At 38.5% G+C, this 18,381-nt stretch overlaps 1 protein-coding gene across 2 annotated transcripts in view; it reads left to right on the top strand.

Moving 5' to 3' along the window:
- The first annotated feature begins 3,354 nt into the window (after positions 1-3,354).
- MOK (MOK protein kinase) overlaps positions 3,355-18,381 on the top strand; it is a 969,382-nt gene continuing 954,355 nt past the window's right edge. For both annotated transcript variants that reach the window (XM_044074537.1, XM_044074539.1), the window contains exon 1: positions 3,355-3,716. Coding sequence is in view for 1 of the 2 variants with exons in the window: in XM_044074539.1 (XP_043930474.1) it covers positions 3,710-3,716 (7 nt within the window). In the remaining variant the exon portion in view is untranslated. The remainder of the gene's footprint in view (positions 3,717-18,381) is intronic.

Here is an 18,381-nt window from a genome sequence, read left to right on the forward strand (position 1 = left end):
ACTGATGAAATTCATTAGCAGTCACTTTTTTTGGGTAATGAAGTGAAAATGCCTCAAACAGGGCTGTGGTATGGTTCATAGGTAGGTACTAGGCTATTGGCCCTAGGGCCTATACAAGCCTAGCCAAAAAGGTATCCTGGCTTTCGCCACCCACAAAAAAATATTTTCCTGTGTCCTTGTCAAGCAGAACCACAGACGTGACCCCCCCAGGGTGAATTTCCTATTACCCATCCAATCATCAAGATTTTTCTTGGAGTGCTAATGAGGAGCTCTGTTTGACATAGATAGGTAGTTTGTTCCAGAGTATGGGAAGTCTCTGGGACAGAAATCTATCCCGCCAGCATGTTCTGTTTATTGTGGTGACAAGGTTTAGGTCCCCAGAGCGTGTAGCTCGGAGGGATTGGGATTTCTTTAAGTGGAGCATGTCCAACAGCTCTGGGTTTGACATAGCTTTGTATGTTAGGCACAGATCGCCTCTGAGTAGGCAATATGCGATGGAGTAAAGCTGGAGTTTTTTTGAGTTGGTCTGCATAAGGCATCTGTTTGAGGCCAGTAATTCTCTTGGTGAGGTATTTTTGCAGCCTTTCCAGTTGTTGTAGATGTCTTGTGAGGTACATACCAAAAGGGGCGTTGTACTCTATAATGGGTCTAATGAGTGATGAGTAGAGGGGAACAATGACCTCTTTTTTTCTGGATGAGGTGTGCCACGTAGAAGGATTTCCTGACCACGTGGCGATGTGATTATCAAAGGAGAGACTACTGTCCACATGAGTATAGAGTTGCCACCTTTTCAAATGGCCAAAGTGGGACATTTTTGGTACAAACATCAGATTTTACAGGCCGACACATACCCATGGTCAGTACAAAGGTTAGAACTTAACTTTTTTGCCTAAATAAAAGCTTATTTTTGTAGCATTTTAGTTGCTTATTCTGTTTCTTATAACATTTAGGTATTTTAGATACAGAATAACTGTTTTATGCAACTATTACATAAAGTATAGGAAATAATTTTGTCCTAAAATCTCAGGACATTTGCCATTTTTACAATTTTTTGTCAGGACACAACTGCCCAAAGAGGGACTGTCCCTCGCAAAGTGGGACAGGTGGTAACCCTACCTGAGTCCCAAGGTCTCTTATCACACTTTCGGTGTTAAGTAGACTACTGCCTATGTGGTAGTTCATGGATAAAGAGTTTTTACCAAAGGGGATGACAATGCACTTTTTGGCATTGAGCTTGAGACCATGGCTTTGACACCAGGCATCTGTCTCAGTGAGGCCCTTTTGTAGGATGTCCACATTGTTAGGAGTTTCAATTATGGCTCCTAGTTTGCATTCATCTGCGACTTTAGTTAGCCAAAGACCTTCTGTGTTAGCCTGTACTTCAGAGAAGTAGATACCATACAGGAAAGGACCCAGGACTGAACCCTGTGGTATTCCACTTGTCACTGGTCTGAAGTCTGATTTGGAGTCTGCTACTTTCACAGTGTGGGTTCTGTCAGTAAACCAGTTGGCAACTCATCTTGTGACATAAGGATTTATACCTAGTTTAGTGAATTTATCTATAATTCCAGAGTGGGGAATGGTGTCGAACGCCTTGGCGAGATCTAGATAGGCTGTGTGAACCACCTTACCCTCATCTATGGCTTTGGTGACTGCTTCAAAGAAGTCTATCACGTTTAGGAGACATGATCTGCCTTTTACAAACCCGAACTGTGTGGGGTCCAGAGTTTGGAGATCTCCAATGTCTTTGTTTATGAGTTCCATGATGATACGTTCCATGGCCTTGCAGACCAGGCTCATCAGGCTAATGGGGCGGTAGTTCCTGGGGTCTGTTGTGCCCCCCCCCCCCCTTTGTGGAGTGGGATAACCGTCGTGGTGCACCATTCAATGGGCACAAAGCCTGAGGTAAGGCTATGATTGAACATGGTACTTAGGTAGGGTGGCCTGCAAAGTGTCTTATTTCACAAAGACCAGTTCTACTTTTTTCAGCTGAAATAGTGCTGTTTGATGCAAACATCTACAAACTGTAAGCACTTGCACAGGTCTCTGCTAGTGAGATGCTTTGATGCAGCTGCAGTGAGTTTACTAAACCTTGCTTTGATAACAAACATTAAATAAAAATAAACGGATTTAGTTGTTTCCCTGCCATACAGACATAATAACCTCTATAAAAACAAACTACACATGTTTTTATCCATCTATTAAAACCTACGCTGAAACAATAATTCCAGAAAGTTCTACACAGTATCGCCATTTCTATATCTCTGCAGACCACTGTCAGGCACAGGGAAACATATAGGATCTTGCTTGCTTCTCATCCTAACTTTTACTTCCCGAAAGAGACAGTGTGCATCAGTGCCTTAGTTCATGCCCCACTGCTCTAGTAGGTTACCCGTTAAAATATTTAAAAGAATTAAAAAGAAAAAATATGTAACTTTATGTCTTGCTAATACAGTTTCACCAAAGATACAATCACTAGATAGAGGCAGAGTGCTGTTACCTTGGGGCTGCTGCTGTTTTTGAGTTATGCTCGGAAGTGTGAATTACACTGTATAACGTACATTAATTTTCGTTTTACTCAGGACTGCAAAAGAATGTTTGAAATAAGTACCCGCTTGCCATCAACTGCTATTTTGGAATTGTCTTTCTTCTACTTTAATCAAAGAGACCAAAGGTTCACAGAACAAAATCTCCAAATAAACAAAGGTACCATTTTAGAACCACGGAAAGATAACACCGGGTGTGGTTTATGGTCTGGTAACAACATATTTCTAGTTGCAAAGGATTTTGTCTGTTATAGCAACAAAGGTGTGCATTTTTTCGGAGACCATTTAACTTTGTGTCCTTCTCCAGTTTCAAATAATACTGTATCTAGTATTGATAATCAATTACTGATACAATAAAACAACTGTTTTAAAAAATGCAGGCAGCACACAGGCACACATCAGATGCCATACCAATGCCAACCATGCATAAACGGTTACAGAAACCGTGCGATCTGAGTCCTATTTAATTTAGATCTGATGCTAGCACAAAATGTATGCATAAAAACAAAACGCTCTTTAGAAAATACGAAACACGAAGGTATAACACTTTTCTCTTTAAACTGAGACACTTTGCCACTTATAGGTTTCTTAAAAAAGACACACACACATATGTATATATAATTACACACACACACACACATATATATACATATATATATATATATAAAATTGCACACACACTCCAGATGAAAATACATTAAAAAGATGCTTCTTTGGTATGGCGCCCCATCTCCGCAAACATGTATTTGTTTCATCTGGCCCATCAATCATAGCCGACGCGCCAATAAAAAAGCTCCAATACATCACTTGTTGGCCAAGACATCTAAATAGGAAACTGCCTACACTCAAAGAGCCACGATGACTTAGGGGGTTTTTGTTCAGTATAAGTTTAGAAATCTCGGGGGGAAAGACGTACATAAGACTCCAACAAACCCAGCGCATGTTATTTTCACGGATCGTGCTTATTTTCTGGTTTCGTTTTTACGGCACTGCTCGGAAAAGGTCGGAGTTGAAGTGCACCTTGTAACCTTGGCGACAAGAGATACAATATGGCGTGTTGAGAACTGCTAAGGGGTCAATCCAACGTGGTATTTCTTCGTTTTGGAAGTTAGATTGTTATTATTGCATGTGGATAATGGTTTCATAAACCATGTCATCCAAGGATGAACAGTAAGTACTGATACCTAAAATGACACGAGAGCATACTTTACGTTAATTACATTATTTTTCAGTACCTGGCAAATAAAAAGAGTGTGCATTAGTTACAGCGCCAGTGTGTGTGTTTTTGTGGTGAGCTTTTTTCATATTAGGATTGCTGTTTGCAAATTAAATGGGAACCAGTTGACATTTTATGCCTGCCTGGCATCACTGAAGCATATGCTCTATGGCGGCATGTTGCTTTTATTCTGTGAGATTGTGGAAGATATGATATGTTATTTAAACTCAAACATTTTATTGTGGAGCATTTGGTGTATTTTCTATGAATATGCACGTCTACCTGCTGTGCGGCCAGGGGTGTAGCTAGGCTTTTTCAATTTGTAGTATAAGCGCCCCCTTTCAATTCAGTTTTAAAAACAATTTGAATTTATTGCAGAACTGTTTAAGGGGGAAACCTGCGCTGTTTTAGGAAAATGGACACTCTTAATCGGGGACACTGTGTAGTTAGAAATTCTGAGAGGACTCATAATCTCTAAATTATGATGAAAATAAAGGCAGGATCATATCCATTCTGAAACTAGCACAGGAATTTCAAAATAAGAGTATGTATGTAAATGAGCTCAGACACCAGAACGTATAACAAAGGAAATAGTATGATGCTCAACATCTGGGGGGAAAAGAATGGAAAGCAGAAATAATACGTATGATAGAACAATTACATGTTTGTCAAGTTCTGTTGAATTGTTCGAGAGGTGAACTTAAGCCAAATAATAAAATCCTGATAAGGGTAGCTCAATACAGTGGTCTGTGTAAGAGATGATTCACAAAATCTACAAAAGAGCATCCATATCATTATAATTTGGAAGATTGAAAAAAAAAAATGAGTACACCCTTGATATGGATGCTCTTTTGTAGATTTTGTGAATCGTCTCTTACTCAGACCGCTATTTTGAGCTACCACTATCAGGATTTTATTCTTTGGCTTAAGTTCACCTCTCTTAATGAAAGTGTAATTGTTCTACCATCTTTGTTTGACATTAATTTCTGCCCCCCCTCCAGATGTTGAGCATCGTACTGTTTCATTCGTTACACATTCTGGTGTTTCTTGTTCCTTGTCGGTGTCTTAGTTCATTTCCATATATACTTTGTTTTGAAATTCCTGTGCTAGTTACGATGAATACAATCCTGCCTTTATTTTCATCATAATTTAGAGATTCTGTGTCCTCTCAGAATTTCTAACTACACGGTGTCATAGGTTCATAGGTAGATACTAGGCTATCTGCCCTAGGGCATTTATAAGCCTAGCCAGAGTGTATTTGGCTTCCGCCTCCCTATTAGATTAGCCTACTGTGCCTCTGTAAAGTAGGTCACAGAAGGTACCCTTTTAAGATTAGTTTACTTTGCCTCTGTCTAGCAGGGACACAGGAGAGATCCCAGGGGTGAATTTGCGATTTCCCATCCACGCGTCCAAATTTCACTTGAAGAGGGTCAGTGAGGGGCTATGTCTAACATGAATTGGGATTCTATTCCAAAGTGAGGGGAGCCTCTGGGAAATGAATCTGTCCCTCCAGCATGTCCTATTTATTTTTGTGCTGAGGTTTAGGTCCCTGGAGCGTGTAGCTCTAAGGGACTTGGATTTTCTTGAGGTGGAGCATGTCCATTAATTCTGGGTTTGACATGGCTTTGTACGTCAGGCATAGATTGCCTCTGAGTAGGCGGTAAGCAACTGAGTAGAGCTGGAGTTTCTTTAGTCGAGCTGCATAGGACATCTGTTTGTAGCCCATGATCCTCTTGGTGAGGTACTTTTGGGGTCTCTCCAGTTGCTGCAGGTGTCGGGTAAGGTAAATCCCAAAAGGGGCATTGTATTCAATTATGGGCCTGATGAGTGACGAGTAGAGGGGCACAATGACCTCTCTTGATCTAGATGCGAACCCTTTCATGATAAGGTGGGCTATATAGAAGGTCTTTCTAACCACTTTGGCAAAGTGATTATCAAAGGAGAGATTACTATGGTCCCCAAATCTCTAATTACTTTTTCGTACTTAATGGATTACCACCTATGTGGTAATTTGTGGGCACGTTGTTTTTCCCAAAGGGGATGACTATGCACTTTTTAGCATTTAGCTTGAGGCCGTGGTTCTGGCACCAAGCATCCGTCTCTGTGAGACCCTTTTGGAGGATGCTTGTGTCAGCTGGAGATTCGATTATGGTCCCCAGTTTACAGTCCTCTGCGAACTTTGTCAGCCATAATCCCCCTGTGTTAGCCTGAACCACAGAGAAGTATATACCGAACAAGAGAGGTCCCAGAACTGAGCCCTGTGGGACTCCACTTGTAACTGGTTTGGATTCGGACATGGCACCTACGATTCTGACCATGTGGGTTCTATCTCTGAGCCAGTTTGCAACCCATCTTGTGATATAGGGGTTGATATTTAAGCTGGTAAGCTTATTTATGATGCCCGAGTGGGGTATTGTGTCGAAGGCTTTTTCGAGGTCCAGGTAGGCTGTGTGGACTACCTTGCCCTCATCTATGGCTTTGGTAACTGTTTCAAAGAAATCAACTAGGTTTAAGAGGCAAGATCTGCCCTTAACAAAGCCGAATTGGGTAGGGTCCAGTGTCTGGAGGCTCTTAATGTCTTTGTTTATGAGTTCCATGATAATACGCTCCATAGCTTTACAGACCAGACTAGTCAGGCTTATGTGGCGATAGTTTCCGGGGTCCGTTGTGGCACCACCTTTAGCTGTACGCCATTCTTTGGTACATATCCTGTAGTAAGGCTAAGTTTGAACAGTGACTTAATGTGAGGGTTCAGTTCTTCTTGGAGCTTGTGTAAGACACAGCCTGGGACACCCGTCCGGTCCCATAGGTGCTGTGTTTTTTGCTTTGGAGAGGGCAGCTTTCACCTGTGCGTCTGTGATGTCAGGGAGGTTACATTCAGTTGGGATAGGCGTTTGCTCCTTTGGGGGGGAAGGGGGGAAGAAGTTTGCGCTGAATCTGTCTGCCAGGATGTTGGCTATGTCTGTAGGTTCGGTATATTTTGTACCGTTATGCAACAATTCAGAGCATATCTGGGAGTTTCCGCCCATGTTTCTGACATAACTAAAGAAGGCCTTGTGATTATCTTTAGTGTCTAGGGCAATTTTTCTTTTGAAACTGGCCTTTGATGATTTTATGAGGGATCGAAGTTTCTTGCTAATACTGATCAGAGATGCCTTCCCTTTTTGGGATTTTGCTCTGTCATGTAGTAGCTTCCTCCTTCTGTTGTATAGCTTATTTATGGCCGGGGTCCATCAGACCGGTCTCCTGTTTTTGGAGGATTGAGTCTTGGTTTTATTTGGGATAGCACGATCCATGCATTCCTGCAGGTGCTCATAGAATGCATTTGTAAAGGATTCTGCAGATTGGGCTGAATTATCCTCTGGCCCAGGGGCTTTGAAGGATTCCACCTCAGTCTTGAGAAGTGCAAAGTTGGCTTTGGAGAAATTCTTTACAGTGATTTCATTGGCTGGGGGTGCGGACGAGATATGGATGTCCAGGGAAATTTGTTTATGGTCTGATCTTACCAATGAGGGATTTACCTCTGATGTGGAACATAGAGTCCCCATGTTGGTGATGACCAGGTCCAATATGTTGTTCCCTCTTGTGGGAGTGGTGACCAGTTGTTCCATTGCGTTAGAGTTTATAAATTCAAGGAACCGTTGGGCGAGGGTGTTTGGGCTTGAATAGTTTTCCCAGTCAATGTTTGGGTAGTTGAAGTCACCCAATAACATAGTGTTTGGAGAGACCTTCATATTGTCCAGTGTTCTCAGGAATGCCAAGTGGGGTTCCGGTAATAGGGAGGGTGTTCTGTAGCAGGCTACAAACTGAAAGGCAGTTTTGCCCGCTGTTAGTTGCACATGGATGGTTTCCGATGCTTTGTGCAGTGCCACTAACCTGGAGGTGTAGGTATCTTTAATGAATATAGATACTCCACCCTCCTTTTGTGCTTCGGTCCAAGTTTTGGGGCCGAAACGCATGGTATGAGTTATAACCTGGTAGTGCTGGGGTGCTCTCAGGAGCCTTGAACCAGGTTTCTGTTACTGCACAGACATCGATTTTCTCCATACTGAGGAGAGTCTCGAGTGCGTGCATCTTGAGGTTTAGACTTCTGGCATTGAGTAGCATTACCTTTAGTTTTTTTATCTTTGGGTTGTCTATGGAGGTGGGTTTGTCCTTTGAGCCTTGCCTAAAAAAGGCACTATGGGGGTGGCAAGAGCCTTGGCCAGTATACGAAAGCCTAAGGGTGACAGGTGCAAGCCGTCCCTAGTGAAGCAACGTGGCTTGTCGAGCATGTCAACCCAGGCTGACAGACACTGGATCCCCTTTGAATGACACCAATACTTTAGCCAATTGTTGAAACTGATCATTTTGTCTTTATACTGTGGCATCATTCTTGGTGATGTGTCATCGATTAAATGTTCATTTTCTGAAGATTGCAAAGGCTTTCTCCTTAAAAAGTTTTGTAATAAATTCAAACTGTTTAAAAAAAAGAATTTAAAGGGATGGGGGGGGGGGAGTGTTGATAGTACAAATTCAAAAAGCCTAGCTACACCCCTGGTAGCACACCATGTAAACAATACATTCTGGAAAGACAAACGCGCATATTCGTAGAAAATACCTCATATGTTCCAGACTAAAATGTTTGTGCTTAATTACATCACACCATAATAATCCAAGAAAAGTACCAAGTTTTAGAAAAAGACATAAGCAGCCGACTAAGTAAACAAGAAGATTCTGATTCAAATGCAACAAACCACATTTTTCTGTTATTTAATTTGCCAGAGCTATCTCATTTCAATTAACAGTATAATTCAGCTATTGAAAATTCAAAATTATGAGAAAAAGTAAATTAAAATTGAGAACAGTTTGGCAACAGTACTTTAATAGAAATATCAATTGTTAGCTTTTAAATGTTATATACTGGAAACTTGGATCATTATAATACAGAAACAACTGATTTTAGTCATGTGGGTTAAAAAAAATAATTTTTATAAGTAATGTTAGATTCCAATTTAAAATTGAAAAAGGTAGAAAGTCTTAGTAAATATTTTTAAAGCCTAATACTAATTGTTACATGTTCACTATTCCATTCTAGAACTTATGACTTAAAATAAAAAAATTCCTTGAATGCAATGTTCCAATCATTCTAGTTAGCCAACTTCCTCAAGTCTATGAACTGGGCACTCTGTTTTGTTTCACAGTACATGGTTAATATGTCCAATGGCATTGCAATAGCTGCATTTCTGTGGCTTCCTTTTTGTTGGTGGAAGGTCCACTCGATTTTCCACATTTTCCTCTTCATTTTTTTTTTTTTTAACTGTTTAGCTCTATTTTTTCTTTTATTAACATCCTCCTTTCTTTTGCCTTCTGGATTCATTGATTTCATGTTTTCTTTGCGTGCCTGGGCATATGCTTGCCTTGTGCAGTTTGGAAGAGGACAGATTATATCTTTTGCATGGTAAGGTATAAGTGGTCGAATAGTGTCATACAAGTATCATGCATGTTCAGGTGACAGGCCTAATGGAGTGATAACGTTAGCCAGTTGATTCACGTCAGCTGTGGTTTTTCTCAGTTATAGCGAAATTTGTCTCTTCGACATCTGATGCAGATTTACAGGCAAAAGTTCCCAGCTGAGTTGACGAGAAACAGAAATGATAGATCTTTCTGATATTGGGAATAGGTTTGAAGCACATAGTTTTAAAGAAACTTTGCTAGTCATACGGTGGGATGTGAACAACTCCCACTTTAATGCTAACTAGATGGGCTGTATTTATTCTGGAGTTTGGAATGTTGGCTATGATGACATCGCAAAGTTCAGCTGAATTAAACACCAGACTTTGACAGAATTTTGCCTTAATCATTCCAAATCCACCATCTGGTGCAAATTTGGTTTGTCCAAGAGGCAGAAACATAAGCTTTATAACCTTATTTACAACAGCCAAAATGTGCCAACATAGGTAGTGCATACTAACATTATTTTTATTTTGGCCCACACAGTTGTCCGCATGGATGTAAAGAACTTGTTTTGCCAGTGAATATGTTGAAAGGTAGTGATGCACCATACTCGCAATAGCATTGGGTCCTTTTCCCATCAAAATACTTTCTGAAATGAAGTGGTTCATCTGAACAGCTGCAGCTTCATTGTTTATACCAAAGATGCCCAGTTTGTAAAGAGTAAGGAAGTATAATGGAGCAGGTTGATCAGGTAAATTAGGCACATGCACCTGTTGTGCAAAATCAAATGAGATATGGTTACATCCAGAAAAGGCACCAACTGGAAGAGAACCCAAAACTTTAGTTGGGTGGGAGTCGAAGACTTCTTTGCACTTCTTGATGCACTCTGTGTATATCAAGTGCTCTTGTTTCACTAAATTCAAGTGACTTAGAGTCATTTATCCGATTAGTCTTTCCTTCTTCATCCATGTTAGCTAGTAAACCCAGTTTCACTGTATTTTGTTGACAGGTAAGACAAAGCTCTGTTCTTGGCAACTGAATAACAATAAATGGGACAACTTTTTTCCAAGTACGAACAAACGAGCTGAAACTCATATGCTTCTTAACTTTGGAACATGACTTTATATAGAGTGAATAAATATTTGCTTTTGTTTTCCAGCTTGGAAGAAGCCTTAGACTGGAATCTCGACAGCCACTAATTCGACCTGGTAAAACAAGAACGTGGTTTTCAGAATAGTTGTTCAGAAATTGTACAACAAACTGAACATCTTCAAAAGTCTGAACTTTATGCTGGAGTACCCTGCTGGTATTTCCACGTTTAACAGCCTGCAGTCCAAAATTTGAAACTCTTTTCCGAAGAAGTCTTAGTCTCTTTCTTCCAATTGTATGCAGAAATAGAAATTCATTCATACACACTCTGTATCCTCTAGACCTATAATCCATGAATTTCTTCTGTTTTTCTGTGATTCAAAACTGGTGATTGAGCACATCAGCTTCTCATCTAAATGTAACAAAGCATTATGCTCAGCTACTATGACTGTATTTAGCTAATTTTCATGATCAGTCATGTAATCCATCTCCATGCAGTTAAGTCTTTGCTCAGCAATATCACTGATGCTGAACTTCTTTAGATAGCCTTCTCCATTTGGCCCTTTATGACATCCACATTCTTGTTCAAGGAATGCAGTCAGTGTTTTTGATTAATCAGTCCCAACTAATTCAGAAAAGCAGTCCAAAGCAAGTGTCCTTGTATCCTTATCAGACTGAAAACTGATTACGTTAACTTCTACACTGGTATTTTGCAGTTCCAGAGTAGGTTCATTAACTGACGACAACTGTTGTTGCGACTGATCATCGTCATCTTCAGACTCCATGTCACTGTTCTCTTTCTTTTTGATCCATGAAATAATCCATGACAGCATCAAGTCCATCTACCTCGTTCAACGAAATTCCTTGTGCTTTGAGTGGATATTTTCTTTGTTCATTGTCATTGAAAATACAACAGTAGAACACTAGTCTGTTATTATAAGGAAGCTTTTCTTTATTTACATTTGACCGGGAGTGTCCAACTGGACGTAGGTCCATTTTCAGCGGAGGCCTGGGGAGAAAAGCTCCACAGTTAAAATATACAGACAGTAGTTACATTGGATTTACATAGCAATTAACAATTTGATCAACATAGCAATTAACAATTACAAACATAGTTACAGATGAAGAACATAGTACATCAGAATCTTTATCATCTGTGAAGCACATAACAGACATTAACAATTGTTACGTTAAGAAGTTCCTGCTTTATAATAAGTAGTTAGGTTTAGGAGCATCTGAGCTTGCTATAATCAAGGTAGTTAGTGGGGCTTAGTTAGTGGAAGCTTAGTTCATTAAGGCCAACAGATTTTTTTTTAATTATGAAGAAAACTGCAAAACTTACCCGAGAACAAATATTTTACTTCAGCGATATGCCAGGAAGGACTGATAATACAAAATAAACAAGGAGAAAGTAGTTCGTAGCTTGCTGTATGAAACTGGGTCAGTATAGTAAGACTTGGTACCTTTTCACAGGCCATGTTTATGAGGAAAATAGTAGCATTCTTTACCACGAGTCAAAAGAAACAGCGTAGGAATACACTACAGAAATGGCTGTATCTGATGGACTAAAAAAAATTTTTTAGGTCAAAATAGTCCCCAACTGACATTTCTGGCTTGTTTCCTCAAGTAGGTGTGAACTGAGACTTGGTACCTTTTCTTAGATTGTGAAGCAGTTTTGCAAATTAAATGGGAATCAGTTGACATTTTATGTCTGGCATCACTGAAGTATCTGCTCTATGGAGGCATACTGCTTTTATTCTGTGAGATTGTGGAAGATATTTTTTATAGTAATTAAGCACAAATATTTTATTCTGGAGCACTTTCTGTGAATATGCATGTTTGTCTTTCCAGAACACATTGTTTACATGCAGTGCAACCAGGGGTGTAGCCAGGCTTTTTCAATTTGTACTATACCCCCCCCTTTAAATTCTTTTTGTTTTTTTAAACAGTTTGAATTTATTGCAGAATTGTTTAAAGGTAAACCCTTTGCAATCTTCAGAAAATGAACACTCTTAATCGGGTACACTGTGTAGTTAGAAATTCTGAGAGGACACAGAATCTCTAAATTTTGAATTGTTAAAGAGGGATGAACTTAAGTCAAAGAATAAGATCCTGATAGTGGTAGCTCAAAAGCATGGTCCGTGTAAGAGATGATTCACAAAATCTTCAAAAAAGGTGGAAGATACTTACATATACCAGTTCTGTAGTACAGAACTAGAGAAATAGTTACAAATGAAGTGTGTGAATATCTTGAATGCGTGGCTGCGGGTCTGTACAATGAAAAACAACAGTAATATGGCAAGACTGATGTACTAGAAGCTACAAACATAAAATATACAAGTAGCTGAGAAGCAATGAAAACATCAGTTACAAATTATCAAAAATGAAAAGATAATGATCGCTTGAGATAATCCAATTCCAACCAAAAAAAAAAGAATCCAGCTAATGTAATTGGATAAAACAAAATTAGCATTGACTACTGAAATAATCACACACTGAAGCAAAATAATAGGGTACTGGCTAATATTTTTTTTCTGTGAAAAACAGTAACTTTTGGCTCTTGCAAAAGATTGAATTGCTTGTACAAATTATTTAGTTCAGTTAAGATGCAAACATTAGAGAGAAAGAGAGAGAATTTGGAAGATTGAAAAAAAAAATGGCTACACCGCTGATATGGATGCTTTGAAGTGGCACTCTACAACACTGGTTTGGGTGGAGGGGTGCTGCCTCTATTCTCTATATTTTATTAGCTCATTTTCCAAAACCATCACGTTAAATGTGAGTCTCCTGTGGTAACCCACTTCAAACAATTAGCAGAATCATAGTCATACTATTCTCTGCTGGAGCCCCTTAACATGATTCAGCCATAAAACTACATAAGGTTGGATTTAAAATACTTTTTCGTTACCAAGCCAAGTTATTATTTTTCATCTTGGATGTATACTCAAGAACCCAACTAATCTTTATTAGTATACTGTCCTGCACTTCTCCTGCTACAGAGTTGAGACTTACTTGGGCTCTCAGTGACGTGTGTCTTTAGTCAAATGTACATGTAACTGAACGTCTGGGGGATATGAATAGCCTGTAAGCATTGAAACAACAATGCACCTATGCCATTTTATAACATCACATATGAAGTGCTAATGCTACCTGTATCACAAGGAACCACAGTCATAACTAGTAGTACATCAAGTGCAAAAATCCAGGCAGATGTACAAATTGAAAAAATAAGCAAAATCAAAAGACAGTAATTATGAATGTATTTGTGCACATTATGTACATGATGTTTTGATGCATTCTTTCCCTCTTCTGTGTTAGAGAATGAAGGATTTTGACCATCCATGTTGGCAGATACCATTCCAGAAAACGTCTGTCACTTATTTTCTCAGATAAAATGTAAAGGAAGAGGGACTGGAACAACTAGCACAATGTCCATTAAACCTAGTGTGGAAAAGACATCTTGACCTCCTAGCCTGTCCATACTGTTTAACAAATCTGAGAGGATTTTTCCAGTGAAACCGCTGTAAGGCATGTGCTGAGCACAGTGGAAATATCTTGCCAAGTTTCCAGAGTTGTAGAGAAATGTTGAGCAGGACATGTCTAGAATATTCTGGCACAGATGCCATTTATGACAGAGGTTGCACAAATGATATAGCAGTACTACTGTCTAAGGTGTTTTGGGCAAAGACATTCCATGCCATTTATAAATAGAGGATACTATGAGCTAGAAACCACTGTATACTACCAAGAGCTCAAAGAAGAGCATGTATATTAACCACTCTCAATTGTATGGTTCTGTAATATTCTGCAGGCCCTGAAATGAATTGCCACCGAGATGATTTATTCATTATGTCTACTGCTGTGGTATGGCCACCTTATCTCGCAGTAGATGGATGACCCTCTGCTGTGGCTTCCACTTCCTGCCACACATTGGGTACCATGTCCTGACGTGCCTCTTGATGTTCCTTTTGCCATGTATTTAATGGCAATGAGGAAGACACTTGCATCGAAAGAGGACATATCTGTGCAGCATCTCATGTTAAGAGACATACAAACAGATACACACGAGCAGGCATGCAAGTGTGCATACATGCATACCTATACACACTGTTACAAGTGTGCACATGTATCTGGACCACATTGCATCATCATGCAAGGCATAAATTGCAAGCTGCTTTATCAGCCTCGTCTCCTTGGCTGAGTACAAACATATCCATATTAAAGATGTGAGTGGAACTACAAGTAAGCAAACACACATGATGACCACTGACTGTCATGCAAACCTTGAGTGTATATAGCTGTCAGAGTGCATGGAGCGCAAGAAGCAAAGGCATTTAGCATAGCATTTATCTATACAAGCAGTGACTTGTTCACATGTTAGAGATATAACATGTCCACAGAATGCACATTGCTAGGGGGTGAATGTATTGCCAATACTTTAATGGCATGGTACACACATGGCACCTAGATATGAAACATTTAACAGCAAATTATATGCCTAAGACACACATGCATGTTAACTTAGTGAGATCTGCATCATCACCATGAATTTGTTACGTGCTTGGTATAGCTGTAGCCTCCCAATTTTTGTCTGGCAAATATACTGGTACGAGAACATCACACAGTGGTATGAAGAAAAAATGTAATGCGTGTGCAGCTGTTAGAAATGGGATGAACCACAGTGGTGTATACTCCTAGGTGAAATACACCCTGCAAGAAACAGAGCAAAGATAACTACCAGTTTTAAATATCTTAAGAAATTCCTGCAGTTTTAGTATTATGTTGATTTAAGTAAATTGATTAAGGGCAGAGACTGGAAAATATTCATAACAGAAGGGGAACATGAGTTAAGCACTGTATTTGTAAATCAATAAGTCAATCAAGTTTAATTAATATGCTTAAACCTAAGCACAGTATAAATATTCAGAGAATATAGTGATTAAATCAAATAATAGAGAGAAAAGCAGTAAAGTAAAATAAAATGAGAAAAACAAGAGTTTAGTTAGCAACAACATTACCTATGATGCAGAAATAAAGAAAACTGAAACAATATAATGGTAAAAGTAATACTAGTCATAAGCAATATTCTGCAATGGCGACACTGAAATATGAGTGAGAGACATCATGTAGTATATACTTTAAAATTAAATTATTGTCAAAACATCCAGGAAAGATTATAGAAGAGATTCTGAAAGGCATGACAAGATAACAAGATGAGATGAACCCTCTAAATGCTAAGCTGTATCTACACATTTCACAAAAGTGCAAAACATTCAAGTTTAGAAAAACAGGCAATCTGATACAGTTTTATACAAAAGCAAGCCTAATTGAGCAAAGTGCATCCATCTGACTAGGATAATCTAGTTTTTTAACTTGACAGATGTAAAAAAATGGTGTTTAGGTCTGACAGCTTAACTGGAAACAATGCCTACTATTAAGACACAGTAAAAACTTCATCAGTATGCATTTTGTTGCTGCAAAAAAAACATACCAATATTATGGAACCATAAACCAGATCATATATTGAAGGAGGCAATCATCACCAGGAGTTTTTTTAATGATTCATGAAACAATTATTAAATTAGGTCATCATTGTCTGCTAATACTTGCCTCCCTCAACTGATCAAAGTACTTATAATAACAAAAGACGTGTTGGGAAGGAAATCAACACCTATGGCAGCTTCAGCAACAGTATAGTGCTTGTTTTAATGAAAGTGTTGCTTGCTGGTCTAAGTGCGTCTACGAAATGTGCCAAATTCTAGTAGTCTTTTCTTAAGCAATGACAACCTTTAGTTAGCAATTAGCATTTCAAGAATGCACAAACTTGTACTAATGTTTTTCTCAACAGTTTGCTAACCCACCTTTGCAGATTATTGTGCACTGTAGTGTACATAAACTATTCTTTACAATGCCCTTGTGTGTGACAATTACCATATAAACCAACAGAATGTTAATATACTGATCCATTAATTCACCCTCATATTGCAGTGCCTTAAGCATACACTCTTGTGAGACATTTTTGATAGGTTTAGGTGGTTTACATAAATCCGATTGTCAAGATAACCGGACATTATACATTCATATGTAACTCAGTAATCCATATTTGTGGTGCCTGTATGGGGGGAGTAAATGACATGCAACATATTAAAGTTGAAACTGTATCAGAGGTGATGTGTATATTTATGTAATATTATTGCATGTTTTGTTTTTATATGGCAATACACATATACTATATGTGCATTTATGCATATTTCAGTAGACTGACGTCTGTCTGCAATACAATACATATGTGTGCGTATGTATATTTTGTGTGTATGTAGTATATATAGTTAGGGGTGTGTGGGGGGCTTAGCCCCCCCACCTTGTTTGTTTTATATTCTTTTTTTAGGGGAGGGGGCTGGCATAATGGTTAAGGTGTTCACCTTACATACACAAGGTGCAGGGTTCAATTCTCACATGGGGTAATTGGCTAGGCTTAAAATGACCCACAGGGGCAGTTAGCCTAGTACTAACCTAACCTATAATTTACCAAAAAGTTCAAAATAATACATTTTAAACAATAGACATGCATAGTTACAACATCAATGACTAACTCTGTCCAGAAGACAATACATACTCAAACTAAGTGGGGAGCTAACAATATATACTAACTCCAGGATCGCACTACAGTGAGGAAAAGGGCATATACCTTTTACTTGCCTTATAGTACTCTGCACAGTGCCATATATAATAACCGCAGCTCAGTGAAATGAGATTCAATGAAATGAGTTTTCAGTAATTTGAGTTTTCAGCAAAGTGGTTGGGGTGAAATGAAATTCAGTGAAATGAGATTCAACAAAACAAAGTAGACACAAATAAATATATACACACACACATGCATGCACATTTAGTGTGTGTGTGTGTGTATGTGTGTATATATATATATATATACACACATCTGTATGTAATATTGTAATACATGTATGCATATATATATATATATATATATATATATAATCCATATTTTTCTCTCTTTCTATATATATATATATATATGCACAGATACGTATATAGATATAAAAACGTATATATATATATATATATATATATATATAGGTTAGTATTAGGCTAACTGCCCTTGCGAGCCATTTTAAGCCTGGTCAATTACCCCATGTGAGATTCAAACCCTGTACCTTGTGTTTGTAAGGCAAACACCTTAACCATTAGGCCACCCTCCCATATATATATATATATATTTGTGTAAATATAATCTGTTTTTGTATGCATGGATATATTTCATTTGATCAAATGCACATTCCATCACAAACACAAATCACTGAATAATATTTGATAGAAAACTGTGGAGGGCTATAGAAAAGCACTGCTGGTGTCATTTTGGAGTAATAGGAATTAAAAGTAAAGAGATGAGGGTGCAGGGGAACCCTCACCTGATATGAAGAAAAAAGCTTTTGAAGGTATATTTACTGTATATGCATTATTTCTGTGAATTACATTTCAAGTGTTTAGTGTTTTTGATGAAATGTATTTTTGATAAATTGCGACATTGTTTTTTTTTATTTTTTTATGAAATTTGCTGTCGATCAAATTAAAAACACAGGTATGTATGTATACCTTATATATATGTGTGTGTGTGTGTGTTTGTGTATAGGCACACACACACACACATACATACACACAAAGAGTTTTATATACTTTGTGGGGAAAAAAAGATTTGATGACAAGAAATTATTTTTTGCAATGGAAACATCATTGTAATCATGGTCCTTCAAGACAAATGAAACCTAATCTAGTTGTTATAAGTAGACTATTTCCTTAACATAAACTAACTGTCCCTGATGCACACCTCAGTATTATAGACCAGTTTCTTTTACATTCTACCAGAACTCACCCTTGTTCTTTCATTCTTCCTCACCCTGACCACAGCTAAGGATTTTCCCTTCCCTCCTCATAGCAGTAGGCTCAGGGCTCAGCTATGTCCCTCTTGAATTTCTGCAAATGTTAAAAATATGATAAAACAGAGCAACAGTATATGGAAAGCCTGGAAGCAGAACCCACTTTATGACCAGTTATACCAAAGATAACATAAATATAAAA

The sequence above is a fragment of the Protopterus annectens genome, chromosome 6.part0 (genome assembly GCF_019279795.1).
Source record: "Protopterus annectens isolate FY-2018-M chromosome 6.part0, PAN1.0, whole genome shotgun sequence".
NCBI lineage: Eukaryota > Metazoa > Chordata > Ceratodontiformes > Protopteridae > Protopterus > Protopterus annectens.